The sequence below is a fragment of the Amblyomma mixtum genome, chromosome 5 (assembly GCF_055824585.1).
Source record: "Amblyomma mixtum isolate Tamu chromosome 5, ASM5582458v1, whole genome shotgun sequence".
NCBI lineage: Eukaryota > Metazoa > Arthropoda > Arachnida > Ixodida > Ixodidae > Amblyomma > Amblyomma mixtum.
In genome coordinates, this window is record NC_143016.1 from 123391635 (window position 1) to 123409116 (window position 17482).

The 17482-nt window shown below is 47.4% G+C and overlaps 1 protein-coding gene across 1 annotated transcript; it reads right to left on the bottom strand.

The window, feature by feature from the left end:
* Positions 1-6023: 6023 nt before the first annotated feature.
* Positions 6024-13203, bottom strand: LOC149343584 (uncharacterized). The gene is made up of 4 exons (XM_089547020.1): positions 12952-13203; positions 11563-11675; positions 7559-7673; positions 6024-6608 (listed from the first exon to the last, which is right to left on the bottom strand). The coding sequence occupies exons 1-4, from the start codon at positions 13201-13203 to the stop codon at positions 6024-6026; spliced, it is 1065 nt and encodes a 354-aa protein (XP_089403146.1).
* Between the last annotated feature and the right edge of the window lie 4279 nt (positions 13204-17482).

The following is a 17482-nucleotide window of genomic DNA, read 5'->3' on the forward strand; positions in this document are numbered from 1 at the left end:
TTACCTTCTACCCATGACTGCATTTTTAATTTCACCGCCTGCATTGCCAGCCTGTACATAACAGATGTTATCGTAATCGGACGGAAGGATTTTATGTTCATCTTATCTCCTTTCCCTTTGTAAATCAAATTCATTTTACTCTGTCCCCAGCAGTGCGGAATTTGCTTATTTGTTATGGCTGCCTCCAATGCTTTTATCAGCGCTTCCTTGCTTCTTGGGCCAAGTTCATTAATCAGCTTAATTAGAATTTCGTCTATCCCTGCGGATGTGGTTTTAGGAATACTTGCTTTCGCCTTTTCCCAGTAAAGACTAGTGAGTTCTAAGCTGTTCTCTATTTTGCTGTCCTGTGTTGCCGCCAAACTTGGGGAGATTACCCCATTGTCGTTGCGAAAAGACGCAGCTATAAATGTCGTAATGTAGTTCACAGCATCTTCTCCCTCTAAACATTTTCCCTCAGCATCTTTAATCTGTTGCTGTTTTCTTTGATTTGTTTTTCCCAACCAGCTCATATGGTTTCAGAATTTTCTTTTTACCCCTTTATTTGCGTCGCGAACTTCAGCCAGCGATTTATCAGAGGACTGCTTTATTTTAGCCCGGACTAGGGCCTGAACTTGCTGTTTCTTTTGTCGATAAGATTCCCATTTTTCGCCTATTTCCTCTTCAGATAACTGTACCCTCTTTTACTTCTCTGTGTTCCCTTGAAGCCGCCCGTCGTTGTTCGACGGCCTCCTTAATTTCCATATTCCACCATATTCCACGTCACCACAGCGAGCGCCTCCTCGCGGCTGCGGCGCGCAGCAGATGCGCGGCGCGCCGTGGTTACCCTGGGACCGCGCCGACGAGCCGAGCTGGTCTCCAGATTTTCCCCCACTCGGTGTGACGTCACTACGAGGGTCCTCTAAAAGTCAAACGTGGTTACCGCAGGAACCACGCTGACGGCTCAAAACCTAGCGTAGTATATTGCTTTCACAATAAAAAAAAAAATTCAGTGGGCCACTTTGTTGACCTAAAGTGCGGTGAGGCGAAAGCCTTGAGCGCGATGTTGCTGCTTGTGTCACTGATGTGTGGTTAAGACGTTAAGCTTCGTCTCTAAGAGTGGAACGCGACAGCGTCTTGTAACGCTGCCAGGGAGTCCACAGATCGCCATCGCCCATTCGGTTCTACGCCTTGCTCGACGGTGAACTGCTTTTTGAGGAAAGGAAATGTATCTCTCTCGCATATCTCGGTTGCCACCTGAACCTGGCCGCAAGGGAAGGGAGGAAGATGGGAGTGAACAAAGACAACGCATTTATTAGACGCGCCTTCGATCATTCCAAACCATCGAGCTGGCATGGCGAAATGGTCAGCGTGCTGGTCTCGCACTCCTGAGACCCTGGTTCGATTACCCAACTTGACCAATTTCCTACTCGGTTTTGTTTATTTATCTGGTCTGTCTAGAAAGGGTAATTAAGCTATGTGGTTAATTTACTAATTAACTAACCTGAGTCCCACTTACTTGGAGCATCGCTATACCATCGCTTTAATTGGTTGCGTGGTTACTAGCCAAAGTATAATTGGCGCCGTTTGAAATTCACGAACTTTGACCTCACGACCATTTCGATCAATCGAAAAGCGTGACATTTCTGTCGAAAACTCCTGCTTGCAACAATGAGGTATTAAAGGCTTCCGCCTTAATAGGGTTTAACGGGTGTACAACCTTAATCGAAAGCACTTCTACTGCGGATAATATTGATTTAACGAATGTGCCCAGTTGCATTCAAGCCTTATCCTTGACAACACGCAGAAGAACAAGTAATTACTCCCTTATTACAAATTTACTCCACCTTGGGGGATTCCCCTAAAACATTTGACCAATGACTATGCAGTGGCGTAGCAAAAGGCGCACCCGCCGTCGTCGAACACAATGCGCGCAGCTCTCGGACGTGCTCAAGTTAGAGCTGATATCTAACTTTGGAGATATAACGTGCAAAGTTACCACAGTATTCTGGAACTACGTAGAATCAGCGCCGCCTGGATGCGATCATTCGAGATAAATGCGGTCCCGTCTTGCATCGCATCGCGAGCCGGAAGCTTTGAACAATGACCAAGCAGTACAGAGATTCGCGCCAATATAGCGGCAACTGGTTTTTGTGCGTGAGCGCTAGGTTGTTCGATTTCTTTTTTTTTTTTATCGTCAAGATACATTTGCCGAAGGAGTGCCCTATACATCTACCGATATCACCTCTCATTTTTATTTGGGCGAAGAATACCACGCAAGACGCAAGAGAAACATTTGGCCTTAGTCCCGATTTCACGCCGGAGAACAGCAACCTAGCACTTCGAGGGCGAGTGACAGGTTATTGAAGGGAGGAAAATGATAGAAAAACACGTCTTGGTGCTTTGATGCGGCATCTCATGTAACGATCCAATAGCGTCCGCTGATAGGCAAAGTCACTGCAATGGCTCCGTGGTTATGGCTCTCGGCTGCTCACCCGAAACGCGCGTTTTCTATCATAGCCGTGGCGGTTACATTTGGATGGTGGCCAAATTTTAGAGACCCGTGTACTGTGCGATGTCAGTGCACGTGAAAGAGCCCCAGGTGCTCGAAATGTCCCGAGCCCTTCACTACGGCGTGCCTCATAGCCTGAGTGGCTTTGGGGCACCCCCATAAACCAAACCAAACTAGCAAGTAACTCAGGTGCATTAAAAAAAAATGGACTAGGAAAAAGAGCCTGTCCACGTTGTAGCGTCGTTGTACGCCCATGCGGCTAGGCTCTCGTTTACCGCATAACTGAGCTTGAATGTGCTGAAAAGATTCCTCGACAGACTGTCGTGCGTGTCATTGGTGCGATGTAGACTCGGCAAAAACCTTTAGCAGTGCATATAGGTTTTTCGAGGGTTTAGGCTGTGTAAGCTACTGCTTGGGTTAGCCTTTCGATTTTTCTGCCGGCAGTTTCTGTACCGTAACGATAATTAAATATTAGTGAAATGGAAGAGGTAGGCCCTGATCGGCTTCCTAGGAGGGCGGCGCCGCCACGCACACACACACACACACAATCAGGATAATCATCAACGGCTGCTGTCATACTTTTGAGCCTTGGTCAGCGCCTTGCAGGAATTTTGGAGAAGGCGGAAAGTCTCCCTGATCTGGACACAACGCTCTATGACATTCCTGCCTTTTTTTCACATCGCTTGAGACTAACGGGGGGCATTTTAATGGCTGGAGCAAACTGCCAATAGCACCAGAACAAGTGCTAAAACAGTGAACATAGAATGCGAGTTACAAGAATGTGAGCAAATACGAATACCGACATACCACATGATACAGCAGACTACCAAGGAATAATTAAACAAAACAAGTGACATCATTAAAGACGGCTCAGTGACTAGCACAAGAAAAGATACAGCACCTGAGTAGTAGTAGTAGTAAAAACATTTATTGTTGCGAAAGGAAGAGTTAGGGAGTAGGGAGTGGGGGATAGATGGATATGGAGCTTCAGTGGTCGGTCTTTCCTATTCCAGGATCCCGTTGGCCTCCGCCGCTGCCTTGGCCCTCGTCACCAGCATAAGCTGTGTGCTCGGGTCGGAGTCAGTCAGGAGGGCCTCCCACTGCTCTAGACTAGGGCTATTTATCTTTGGTAATGAAGGGCTTTATTCACAGCCCCAGGTGCAGCAATTTCGGAAAGGGTCACGAGAAGCGAAATACAACGCTTTGTTTTCTGATGTATGATAATAGAGCAAAACTGACAGTATCCCATCAACATAACATCTACCAAACACAATGGGTACAAAATCCTTTCTAGTTGAAATTTTCGGTGCTCAGTAACATGTGTACAGCGTTAACGCTCAACGCAGAATTCACTTCGTGTTTTCAAAGGACAGTAGGATATATTTCTTCGTTGGTAAAGCGCTGTACAATATTTAGAGGGATTTAAAGCGTATGCCCTCTTCAAATAGGTGCCGCCGCGGTGGCTCAGTGGTTATGGTGCTCGGCTGCTGACTCGAAAGTCGCAGGTTCGATCCCGGCCGTGGCGGTCGAATTCGGATGGAGGCGAAATTCTAGAGGCCCGTGTACTGTGCGATGTCAGTGCACGTTAAAGAACCCCAGGTGGTCGAAATTTCCGGAGCCCTCCACTACGGCGTCCCTCATAGCCTGAGTCGCTTTAGGACGTTAAACACCACAAACCACCACGTTGATCTTTGCATTTCTTCACCAGAACACAAATAATTCTCAACAAATACTTCACTCAGTACAGTCAACATAAAGCGCAATCATTCAGTCCAGGTGCAGGTGCGAGGAAATGAGCAGGATTGACTACGAAACATGCGCTTTGGTGCTAACTACCCAGCGATCATCCGAAAGTCAAAGCAGACACCTCCTAAAAACAGATGTTATAAGACACCTTTCCGGCTTGTTTATGCACGCAGTGGCAATGGCATAGTACTGTACCAAGTCGGCTGTAACACCCTACCGGAGGATTGTAATGCCAGCGGAGAGGTCCGCACTTTGACATTTTCCTTAGAAACCCCAGTTTCTCGCGTGCTGCGCGATCTTATCGAACATCATATTTCCGAAGGCACCAGGTTCAAAAATTGGAGAGCACTGGAGTCCGCTGCACTGGAAAAATGCGAAAGCATTTGTGTTTGAATGTAAGAAACTTTTTTTTGCAAGCGGTTAATGTCGCCTGACACTTATCACGTGATCATTGGATGTCGTCCGGAACTTTTTTTTGCAAGTAGTCGTTGTCTTACATAAGCACACATCCCCCATCCCCAGTACATTTTACAGCCGTTCACGCCAGAACGCGTTCACTTCGTGCCCAGAACACGCTTGAACCAATGACCCTTCGTGGTGAATATAGGAAACAAAGAAAAATTGACGGAAAGTAAGCAGACGACGAGATGCGTCAGCCGAGGCCGGCAGTAGCCAGTCTCTAGAGGCAAGCAAGCAGGGGAATATTCAAGGTGAATGGCAGAAGAGCCGCTGGGCGCTGAGACAGAAGGCGAGCATAAATTTGTTTTTGTTGTAAAAAAACCACCATACCATCCAACCAAATGTAAAAAAATAAATCTAAACAGAAAAGTAAATATAGTGGCGTCCTAAACGGTGAGGAGACCACCAATATATAACAATTTATTTTTCTCATATTTGTGTCTTCGCCATCGATAGTTTCGGAGCTTGAGTTCCACTCGCCGGTTGATGTTGCTGGCGCTTGATCCTTGATTGATATCAAGCACTGCCATCGCGACTTGTCTCAGTTGGACGGAGGCCGCCGCTCCGTCAACTACCACGTCTGCGCAAGTGATGAAGATGTTGTCTCGACTAGGTTGCAGTCAATGTTCCACATATAATTCATAGCAAGCAGGGTGCGTATAGAAAAACACGACTTCGAGATGGGTCTTTTAGACATCATATAAGTGACCTTAGATTTATAGATTAAGGATTTCAGAGAGGGGCGGAAAATGTCTCAGAAAGTAAAAACGTTGCTTCCTTTTTTTGGCTGAGTTGTCCTGTAATTAATGATGACATCCTGCTCAGCTTGATTTCTAAAAAATATCTCGTTTTTTTTGCAGTTACCTAGCTATCTTGGTGATTCGCTTATTGCATCATTATTGATCAGTAACACAGACGAGCTTATTCCGGACTTGAGACCGCTATCTCGCGAAGTGTACATTAACAAAAACCGCGAAGATAATGATTCACAGCTTCTTGAGCAGATTTCAACAAATAAATATAGTAGTGACTGGGCAGGCGTTCGAACGCAGTTGTGTCAAAACATACGGCTTGTAAAAATGCTCCTTTATTGAAAGATCTCTTTTCGAGTACACGGCATCTTGCAGTCAGGTCATACATGCTGGTCACATGGAACAAAACATGACAACAGTCTTGTTTCTACTCTGAATGCGGACTTAGCAATTGCTATGACACAGTAGAGTGGTATCACGAAAAACAAAGCTGCAATTAAAAGTATAAACCTTTCTCTCAGCGCCAGTCATCCGCTTCTATTCGGCAAGGTATTTCTAAAATTCTACGGCAGCATTTCCTATCGGCGGCGGTAGCCATATTCACCTGCGGCCCATCCAGCGGCAGCCCCGTAGCCACCCGAGGCATAGCGGCCAGCAGCATAGCCAGCGGCACCATGGTCGTATGGAGCGTTTCCTCCGTAGGCATATCCACCCAGGGCTAGCCCACCGGAAGAGGAGCCGTAGGGACCGTAGCCACCGTAGCCATAGGCAGCAGCGTTGCGACTGTACGGGTCGTATCCGTATCCACCGTACCCATTGTAACCGCTGCTGTAGTTTGGCCCTGCACCCCTAGCACCGTAGGCAAATGGGGCGACTCCGGCCGTTGAACCTGCGGCTCCGCCAGGGGTCGGCGGGACAATTGGTGCAGCGTTGAAGACGACGTCGGCGCTGGCACCGGGAGCGGTGCTTGGCTCGTTGGTGTCCACCGTGACACGGAATCCGTTTGCGTCGGCTATGTAGTTTACTCGGCGGTAGAGGCCATATGCGTCACGGTAGCCGTAAGAGCCGGTCTTGGCATTGTTGGCATCACCCTGCTCACTATGGAACTGACGATTGCCGTACTCGTCCACATTGTCGTAGCCGAAGCTGTACGGCTGAGGCGGCTGCGGGAATATGAGTGCATTAGTTGGCATAAACCGGACTCCATTCTAAGAATGCAATGTGCTACGCTGACCATTTCGCGCGGTTTACTTTAAAGAGCTTGAATCAGTCAGGCTTGAAGACTCTCTTTTGGAGCTTGCTTTCAGCGCTAGCGATGAAAAAAGCGCGTAGCCAACGTTGGTTGTAGCTGCGAGTAGCTGTAGATGTAGAACGTGGGTCTGGCGACTACGTTAATAGGCTCGGCCTATTGGAGGATGTGCGCTACGAGATTGTTGCTGGAGGTCAATTGGATATTCCTCTATGACACGATAGACAATCAGAAAAGTGAGGACCGCTAACTTGCTAAGGGTTCATAACGTAGTACAAAGGTCGACATAGGCTGCGATAGCTAAGAACTGCCGTTGCTTGGTCCCCCTCTCTCCCAAAGATGGGCCATGAGACCATTCATGATATAGATTGCAATATGCTCTTGCAATTCATTATCATCATCATCATCAACAGCCTGACTACGCCCACTACAAGGCAAAGGCCTCTCCCATGTCTCTCCAATTAACCCTGTCCTTTGTCAGTTGCCGCCACTGAATCCCCGCAAACTTCTTAATCTCATCCGCCTACCTAACTTTCTGCCGCCCCCTGGTACGCTTGCCTTCTCTTGGACTCCACTACGTTACCCTTAAGGGCCAGCGGTTATCTTGCCTTCGCTTTACATGCCCTGCCCAAGCCCACTTCTTCCTCTTGATTTCGACAAGGATGTCAATAACCCGCGTTTGTTCTCTCACCCACTCCGGCCGCTTCCGATATCTTAACGTTACACCTAGCATTTCTCTTTCCATAACTCACTGCGTTGTCGATAACTTGATGTAATAATCCAAGGAAAGCATTTTGTGCCTCTATATGCGGCACTCTATAATGGCTGACAGCAATAAACAGAGTTCGAACTTGATCCGCGTACCGTGGCATAGTCGGCGTAGCCACTGTAAGGAGCGGCGGCTGCTGATGGGAAGTAGCCGCCGTATCCGGGGTTCTGGTATGGAGCTGCGCCTTGGTGGTCGTGTAGAGCGCACGCACTGGCCACAAGACAGGTGATGAGCAATGTTATCTGCTGGAATAAAAAAATAACCTCTTTGCAGAACGTTTAGCGTATCTTACGATAAGCCTATTACATTTGAATATAAACATCGCCTACACATATAATGTTTATCGACGAATGTCTAGCTGGTACACTTGGAAGTAGTAGGTATAAGTCTAAGCCCTCACCCGTGGGAACATTTCAACTTAGCTGAATCTGCAGAGTGCGACTCGTATAGTTGATAGAACGTTACTGTATTATTCGAGCGGCGAAGCTGTGCCAAACGTTGTTTGTTGGTGCTTTAGACTTTGCGGAGTCGCTTTTATATGACTACGACTAGCAGAGAGTGTTATGTCGCTACAAGCGCAGGCAGAGGGAATTAACTCCTTTTTGTTTTTATTTGTTTCATTTTGACCGGGTTAGGTGGAGAGAGCTGCTGGAAGATGAGTGGCTTCTTCGTCGAGAGCGTGTCATTTCCGAGGAACTGCTTGCTCAGTGGCGTAGCAAGCAAGCATAAATTGATTTTCATTTTCGCAACGGGATGCACGATATGTAAGGAACGCAGTCAGCCCGTTTCTTGAGGAATGCTTTTTTTCCGCTCTGTGAGAGACGGTGTTGTTTAGAGCGATGCGTTCTCCTTTTCTAAATGGTGGCGTTTTTTTTTTGCCTTGAGAAATATGAAGCTATTTTTCATTTGCGTTCAACCAGGAGTGGGGGACGGAGCGCTCAATGAAGATACTCACGCTGCGCTAGGTTCTATATGAACGGTCTTGATCCAGCATGAATACCATGTCGACCGTTGTGCTCAATCATCTCCGATTTGTTCGAAAAGTTCGTGGAAACTTACCCCAACATGCGTAATCTAAGCCTGAAATATTTTTGCCAGTGTGAGGTTAGCTGAGAACAAACGTTCCAAAAGGCGTCAAAATAGGCACCGCTCAATAATATATAAAAAAATCGCAATCGCAGATATCACGTCAGAAATCTTTTGATGACTTTTGCACAAATTCAGGCTTTCGATATGATGCATAGCATGTATTTTTGGGTGATTTAGATGTGATTTTACCATTTAAATAAAACTTGAATGTATTCTATTTTGACATCAAAGAAATCTCGGAAACTAAGAAGTAGTCCGCTTGCTTCCCTACATGTATTACAGCTTACAATACTGAATACAAGCTTATTAACAATACAAGCTTATTACAGCTTACAATACTGAATATGTCAAAGTAAAATAAAATGCTCAAGTTGCAGAAAAGTGGTTTTTGAACGACGAACACGTATAATGCACTCTAATGTGCTCAAAGTAACAACGTAAAAGACGGCGGTTTTAGTAGGACGGTTTATTGCCCTTCCAACCCGAAGTTTCAATCGAGGCGATTTTTTTTTTTAAAGCGAGAAAAAAATTTTGAAGTTGAGTGTTTGCACCGTAAGTTGTGTAGTAAAAAAGTTTGGAAAAGTATAGAAGCTTGCAGTTTCTGCATTGTGAGACGTTTTACTGCAGCGAGCGTTGTAAATACTCATTCCGTGAACATTCTTGGGAATGGTACTTTGGTACATGAAGCTGAACATCTTGTATCCGCGGCAGCCCTCTAATTTTGACTCCTGTCATAATCAGAAATGTGTAGTGCCCGTTGTGAGCGGATGACGTTCGACTCAAGCCAGAAACTTCATCTTATCAAAAGGATGCATACGAAGTACAAAAAAAAGTAGGGGTAAAATGGTTGTACGACCTTAATCTAAAGCACTTCTACTCCGGACAGTATTGATTTAACGAATGTGCCGAGTGGCATTACAACCTTGTACTTGACTCTGACAGCTACCTTACAACACATGGAAGAACTAGGTGGTCACAACTGCAGTATATACTGTGCGATGTCAGTGCACATTAAAGAAAGAACCCCAGGTGGTCCAAATTTCTGGAGCCCTTCACTATGGCGTCTCTCGTAGCCTGAGTCGCTTTGGGACGTTGAATCCCATAAACCAAACCGAACCAAACCAAACCAAACCAAACCACAACTGCAGTATACTGATGGCAACGCCAGGCCCGAGCATGACATTTGTCGCACACCTTTATTGCTTATCTGTTTTGACACAGGCGCGACAAGTCAGCACCCACGCCAGAAGTACACGGATGCTCATCATTATTGTGACGACCCCACATAATGCGCCGGTCCACACGGGACGGAGAGGCAAGAAGACACCGTATGGCTCAGTTTAAACAAAATGATGTAATCAATAATTATACATGGTACATCAGAGGCTGGGGTGTCCGAGCTTACGTGGCGACGCCGTCATGGGGGCGATGGAGGGGCTCCGGAGTTGCGATCCGTCGGTTGCTGGCAGAAGCTGCGCGCCGTCCGGCTTCGGCGCTGAAGGACCCTTTTTGTGAACGATGTTGTCCTGAGCGTCGTTTTCGTCCCCACTGGCCAGCTATATGTGCTCCGCCGGCCACGCCCGATCTCCTCTCTTCCAGGCTGGATTGTTTCCTTCTTCCTCCTTTCCACGGCGGCGCCTGCGGCACCCCCGACCTCCCTCGTTGGGATGTCGTTTGTCTCCCGCCGGCAGCTTTGTACCATTGTACCCCTTCAGTGGCTTTGCCGCCGCTGGGGGCTCCGTCTACGCTGCGCCGCCGAACGCGGACCGTACCCCTTCAGTGGCTTTGCCGCCGCTGGGGGCTCCGTCTACGCGGCGCCGCCGAACGCGGACCGTTTAAGGGGAGACAAGGGAGTAGGACGGTTGAGCACAGAGAAGATTCCGCCGAAGATATGGGCCCTGGTAGCTCACGCACGGAACGTCACATTATGAATGTGCTGGTGATGACCTGCACGAATGGTTTGCAGTTAGAATACTGGTGCACTCTGCAGAACGTAAAAAGAATGGCCCACATTCTCGTGTGTCATCTCCGATTGATAGCTGAGGCATTTTTTTAATATTTAAGTACTCTACTGTAGCTTGTGCAATGTACTTTTCGACAGTTGATAACTTTTATTCGTTTTGTCACTGAAAGCGATCAGGAGGATTCCTAGTTTTGAATGATGCGGATGTCTTCGGGATACATTGATACCTTGTACGTTCGTTCTGCCCTTTCAGGGCATTAAAAGATGTTAAAAACAAGAATAGCTGCATCTTTGCCAACCGCACACCCTTGACACACTGCCATCGCCTGCGCAGCCAGACTTGTATATAGCGCTCTCAGAAGCTGCTCATATTCCTAAAGGGACGCTATAGGAGAAAAGCAGGTCGATAGAGTATGGTATAATATTGGTGGGAAGTACTACGAACAATTTTTTTGTGTACAAGGTGGGCTATGTTAGAGGCGAAATTGCTAATCGAGTTCTGTGTATAGTAGTTTTCTCGTCTACGTCGTAGAACGTGCCTAACCTTGTAATGTTTAGTCAATTTTCTGTCGTATTTTTCCCAAAACACATTCTAGTGGCGTATCGGAGCACGCTGCCGGCTGCGAGCAGCTATAAATCATGCAAACGTAAACAAGTGAAGATGGCGAGGACAACTGTTTTGTTTTTGGCATGAGTGCTTGGTTGTTCGATTTGTTTTCTTCGTGAAGCGACATTCGCGGACAGCACGACTACGGTGATGGACGAAGGGCTGTCCTCTCCGTCAGTCGATATCACCTATCTCTTTATTTTTTTTTTTTTGGGGGGGGGGGGGAGTATACCTCGCAGCACGCATAGGAATCATTTTGGCATTATGCCCGATTTCACGCCGGAGAAGCGCAACCTAGCATTTCGCTTGAACGTGGAGGCTATTGAAGGGAGCAAGATGATAGAGAGAGAGCGAGAGAAATCTTTTAATTAGCATAGATTAATTCGCAGGAGACGGGTGGTGGAGGCCCCTAGTCCAGGGCTCCGCTGGTGGCAGCTGACTTGCGGACTAGCTGGGTGATCCAGACTTGCTGGTCCAGGTTGGCGCTGGTCATGGCCTCCTCCCCCTGGTCGTCTGTCAGGTGTGGCACTAGTAACGTTTCGTCCAGTTTTTCCTGGCATTCCCAAGATGTATGGTAGAGCGTGGGACTTGCTCCGCACCAAGGACCGTAACTTCGGAATTAAGTGGCTCTGATGTTGTGTAAAATGTGAAGACTTGGATATGTGTATTCTTCTCCAGTCAATCGCATCCGATGAGGTCATTGTTTGTATGGCGGTGAGAAATGTCTTCTTTCTAGCTTAAGGTGTTCTAGCCTGTCATCATGTGGTCCTAGAAGGGGGTGGGGATCCGCCCAGTTTGTGAGAGCTCGGGCTAAGTCATTCGCTGCCTCGTTTCCGGCTTGGGGTTCGTGACCACGTGTTTATGTTATCCTGTGTGAGTGTGAGAGTGCACTTAATTAATAGCCTGCACGCCTGAGGTTTTCCAGCAAGGTTTTCCTGCAGGCTTGTTGGGAGTCTGTCACTATGCAATGACTTCCCCTGTTTATCTTGAGTCTTGAGTGTGATGGCTATGGCCAGTGATTCCGCTTCCGCAGGATCTTTGGCATAGATTGAAGGACCGATGATTGTCCTCTTCTGGTTGTCCACCGCAGTAATCGCGAACCTGCCTGGCTCTGCATAGGGCCCAATGTCCACGTATACCGCTTCCGGTATTTTATGGCTGTTTTGCCAGTGCTTTGACTGTGGCTCTCCTACCCTTCTGTCGTTCTCGGTGCATGTGTCTAGTTATCGGGTTTATTTAGATCTTCTCTACTGAAGGTGTCGGAATTTGAGACCTGCTTTCACTAGTTCGTAGTGCCTGCCATAGCCTCAGTCCCATCACGATATCCCTACACGCTTGTGTTATGGTTCGGCTTGTTTTTGACCCTCTAGAACCGCCTCCGTGAGCTGCTCGAAGCTGATGTGTACTCCGAGTGACCAAAGACGTTACGTTGAAGTCGTTGATGGGATGTTTAGGGCAGTTTTATAGGCTTCCCTTATGCTCGTATCAATGACCCTTCTATCAATAATCTGATCTCTTGCCCGTAGGTAATCTTGCTTACGATTATGGCTTTGACTAGGCGGAGGGGGTATTCCTCCCATACTTCTAATCATTCATGATACTTGGTTCACCGTAGCCTTGCGTGTTTCTATTGTATAATCCACTTTCAGATCGATTTGTAACCGCGGCCCTAAAACCGAGATCTCTTTTTCGTGAATTTTTTGGTTTCCTGAGTAGAGTTGAATTTCTCCCGAGGACTTATATTTTTTCCTGTGTAGCCTGGTCAGTTCGGATTTCTCCGGGGAGCATTGAAGACCGCTCTTTTCGGAAAATTCTTTGACGATACCTACAGCTGCTTGCAGAGCTTCTTCCTTCTGCGCCACGGATCCCTGTGTAGTCCGTATGGGGATGTCGTCCACGTAGAATGTGAAGCCGACATCTTCGTGGGTTAAGAGTTGTTTGACTAAGTTGAGCATTCCTATGCTGAACTGCAGTGGAGAGGCTACAGAGCCCTGTGGTGTGCCTTTGTTGGGCATGGGTTCCATGGGTGAGTGCAGCTCTTCAATTCCTATGGTGGATGTGCGATTCGAGAGGGAGGCCATCACGTTGTTGAAGATTTTCTCCCCACAGTTGATACCGTTTAATTCTTGTAATATGGTCTGGTGGCCGATTTTCTCGAATGCTCCTTTCAAGCCTAGTGCGGGGAGTAGGTGTTCGCCGTGTTTAGGGATGGCATTTATGACGTCTCATTTAATAGGGAGGAAGGCATTTTGCGTGCAGAGTCCCTTACGGAAGCCCAGCATGCTTGAATGAAATGGGTTGTTTCCTTCTAAATTTCAAGCTTCAGGTGGATTACTCCTTCATACAGCTTTCCCAGGCGAGAGTTGAAGGAGATTAGACGGAGGCTTTCTATAGCCTGAGGCTTTCCTGCTTTAGGTATTTATTTATTTATTTATTTACCCTCAGAGCACAAGGGCATTACAAAGGGGAGTGAGGGTGAAACAAAAGAAAGTAAAACACAATACAGCAAGAAGATAACAGAAAACTAAATGGTCATTATACATTATATGTTAACGACTGCGTAACAAGATAATAAAATACAAAATAAAAGCGGCAGCAACACAGCCAAGCAGTAGTTGTCAAATACCAAAAGCACCGAAAAATGACAGCAAAAGTACGTTAAACATTGGAGCAAAACAGGTTAGTAACAGCTGTACGAAAAGCAGTGGCATCTGTAATTTCAGCAATGGCACGAGGAAGGCGATTCCAACTCTTAGAAGTGCTTGGAATGAAGGAGTCATGGCAGTATTTGGTGCGACATAATGAAATTCTTACCTTGTGACGGTGATCAAAGCGTGATGAAGTGTAGGACGGTTGTGTTAGAAGTTTCTGTCTGAGATATGTATTATAGTGAAAAATCTGATGAAACAAGCATAGCCGAAATACCTTTCTGCGTTCCGTTAGAAGAGGCAATGACAGCGAAGCTTTCATGGCAGTCACGCTAGAAGTGCGATGATAATTAGACAAAATAAAGCGAGAAACGCGATTCTAGTAATGATAGTAATAATGTCCGCGTGTTTCCATGCACACGGAAGCTGCCCTTCTCCCACAGTTCTTCGTTGACGTACAGTGGTGAGCAGCCTCGTCTAGAGCGCTCGGGCGGTGCACTTCCTTGCAAACAAATCCAGATTTTGTGGCAGCCTCTAGGGTCCAGCTGCAACGCTTGCAAGGAAGTAGCGCCAGATAGCCTCGTAAACAAAGCAGGCACGAAAACTTTGCCCTGTAATGAGGAGCTGCTCTCTAATTTCGGTTTTTGTTACCAAGTGCGCACTGCTCAAGCGCTCTAGACAAGGCGGCTCACCACTGTACTTGGCTAAGTCCGTCAGGTGGTCGTTGCTGAGGTTCCTGATTATGCCGTTTGTATGTCATCTTTGTGGACATACGGGCTGCTGCGTAGACCTCTGGCAGTGTTATGGGGAATTCAAGAGAGGGGTTTGGCTAGACCTCATATGGAGTTTGGCAAGCCGTGGGGGGGGGGGGGGGGGGGGGGTCCTCTACGCATTTTTTGTGCATGGCTGCTATTAAATTTCCGGGAATTTATGGGCTATGAAATGGGGTATTCCGCTCTACCCGATTTGTTTTTGATGGGTCTATTAGGCATCGTAAGATCGACCATGTTTTGGTGGTACTTAGGGTATCTTTCAGCGAGTCACAAAACTCTACCTAGTTTTGCTTGCTGGAATATATAGCATACTCTTGGCCCTTTGTCTTAACCTTCGCTATTTTTAAATGTAGCTTTCTATTTATTCTCTGCTTTTTCTACCGTTTTACTAGACTTGTTCGGGCTTCACATAAAAAGAGGAGATGTCTGTCGACCTCAGGTATCGACCCCAGTGTTTCTTTCAAATTGGTTCATGTGCTGTGTCTTATGTTTTTGTGAAAGCTAAGCCTGGGTAGGTGTCTGGTAAAACTGCTCCCTAGCCTAGTGGGTGACATTACGCCTGTCATTAGGAAGAGGTGCAGGTACTCAGCTGTTTCCAACAGGTTGGTTCCCTTCGGGATGTCCATGTGGTAGCCCCATGCCGTGTGTTTCAGCGTTTAAGCCTCCCGTAATAATTAGGGGGTTCCTTCCTGCTATACTTGGCATTCTAGTCCAATTAGCTTGAAATCTCTATGCATGTTGCTTGGAGGACTGCAGATATTTAGGATGAACACGCTCTGCTCCTTTCTTTTTTGAGAAATAATCTCGAGGAGGAGTTGATCTTTTTCACGGAAGCTGAGATCGTGCGATATGACTGTTAGTGGGGGTGCCACTGGTGTAGCTACCCTAAGCTCCGTATGGTAGGCGTATGTGAGGTATCCCTTGGCGTACCGGGCGCTTCCCCTTGCCTTGAGGGAAATGACGTCGAGGGGTATCGGCTGATTTTGAATAAACACCGGCAGGAAACTGCTGTTCCTCTTCAGAGAGTGACAGTTCTACTGCCAGAATTCTAGATGGTCTGGCTGCCAACTAGGGGAGGAGTCCATCATTATTGCTTGTCGATGATTCGCAGTCACTCAGATCTGTCCCGCTAGCGGATCTTCATTGGGTTTAGGCGTGGGTTGTCGGTGATCCGCATGCGTTCTCGCTTCCCCTGATTTATTATTTGGAATTTCATGTTGAATTATTCTTGGACTGCCGCAAATTGAGCCACTGTGGCTCTCTGTTGGGCAACGAGTTGTTGGGTTAGTTGTTGTGTCATTGCCTGTTGCATTTGGTTAATAATCTGCTTAACCTGACTAAGAATGTTTTGTGTGCTTTCCAGAGTTGGAAGTACGGGTGTTGATGTTGCCGCTTCCTGCTGCTGCGTTTGGATTACAATGGCATGTTGAGGCAACGGTGTTGAGGTGTTGTCTGGTGGTGGTTTCTGCTTTACTGGCACTACCTTTTGCGAGGGTGCAAGGGCAGTCTATTTATGACCGACTTGCGAGAGCTCTTGCAGTTTTTATTGTACCCTATTGAGGCGTCCCGATTGTTCGGTTAGTTTGATTTCTAGTTGTCTATTTTCTTCCTCGTTTTTACCGCAATCCCGTCATGGGGCATAACAGTTTAGAGCAGCGGGAGAGACAACATCTGATCAGCTTACCGTTTTGTCGCTTGGCTTCAGCTGGCTTTGCGTCGACGCTCGGGTGGAGGGTGGCCCCTTGTAACTTGGCTTTTTCTAATGCATCTTCTGTAGAGGATGCATGTAGAGGATGCATAGACTGCCCCTCCCCCTTGAACTCTGTAGCTGGATCTTCGCCTGGATCTGGTCCTGAATGCCGACTGAGACTGTGGTCGGGTCATCCCTGTCAGCTGCCGACCCTCTTCCTTCGTCGCGAACCAGCGGTACTCCATCGGGTGGAACTGTTTATCTTTCCTGCTGACGCGTTGGCTCAAAGGCTTTTGTTGTTGTTGTGGCTGGTAAGGTGACTGTCTTGAGGTGCTGCTTGCAGGCCCAGTCTCCAGTTGGATGGTTTCGTTAGCAGGCCACGCACTTGGCTTCGCAGGAGCGGTTTTCCTCCGAGTCCTGAAGTTCGCAGTTGCGGCACACGTTGATGTCCGGAGTATGGCGCACGTCCGCTCTGGGGCCTGCTTTGAGGCATTCTTTCCAGATATGCTATGTCGGTTTTTATGGGTAGCATGCCGTCTCTCCACAGTAGTACGTGACATAACAGGGGAGAACGGGGCCCAGGAATGTTAGCACTGTCGTGAGAGGCATTCCCAGCATTCGTGCATGGACGATATCTACCCCCTTTGTGCGCCGTCGAATGTTGGCTGGTAGTTCTTCCGATGGAGTGTTTGGGTCCACTCCATCAATAACACCTTTTATGATGTGCCCAGGCACCGCCAGCTAGACGCTTACTGCGTGAGTCTTGCCTTTCAAGCACAGACCCGTGATGTGCCGTAGGGCATCCGCGGTCTCCTGACAGGGATTGCTGATGGTTTATGGTTTAGGGGGGTTTAAGATCCCAAAGCGACTCAGTCTATAAGATACGGCGTAATGAAGGGCTCCGGAAATTTCGACCACCTAGGGTTCTTTAACGTGCACTGACATCGCACAGTACACGGGCGTCTGACTATAGTGATTTTTGGTCCTGTGCATGGTATCACAATACAATTTCTTGACGTCCATGCTTTTCTTGGGTCTTATAATTATATTGTAGTCAGTTTTAGGAAGCGGCAGTAGCTCATCTGAGTCATCTGATGCATTGGGCTGGCGATGCTGTCGGGTTCTGCGGTTTTACGACGGTCTGAAGTAGGTGCGGCGGGGGAGCATAGAACTTTACCGCGATCACGACTTGCTCGCCCTTTGCTAACGCTTGCAATTCTTCTTGCATGTGTTTACGTGCCATTTGGAA

Excerpts from the sequence above, each read along its gene's own strand:
- LOC149343584 (XM_089547020.1), bottom strand. The coding sequence starts at position 13,203 with ATGGCCTCCCTCTCGAATCGCACATCCACCATAGGAATTGAAGAGCTG. Across the intron at positions 11,676-12,951 it reads AAGAAGCTCTGCAAGCAGCT|GAAAAACTGGACGAAACGTT; the intron begins GTAGGTATCGTC and ends TGGGAATGCCAG. Across the intron at positions 6,609-7,558 it reads GCTACGCCGACTATGCCACG|CCGCCTCAGCCGTACAGCTT; the intron begins GTACGCGGATCA and ends ATATTCCCGCAG.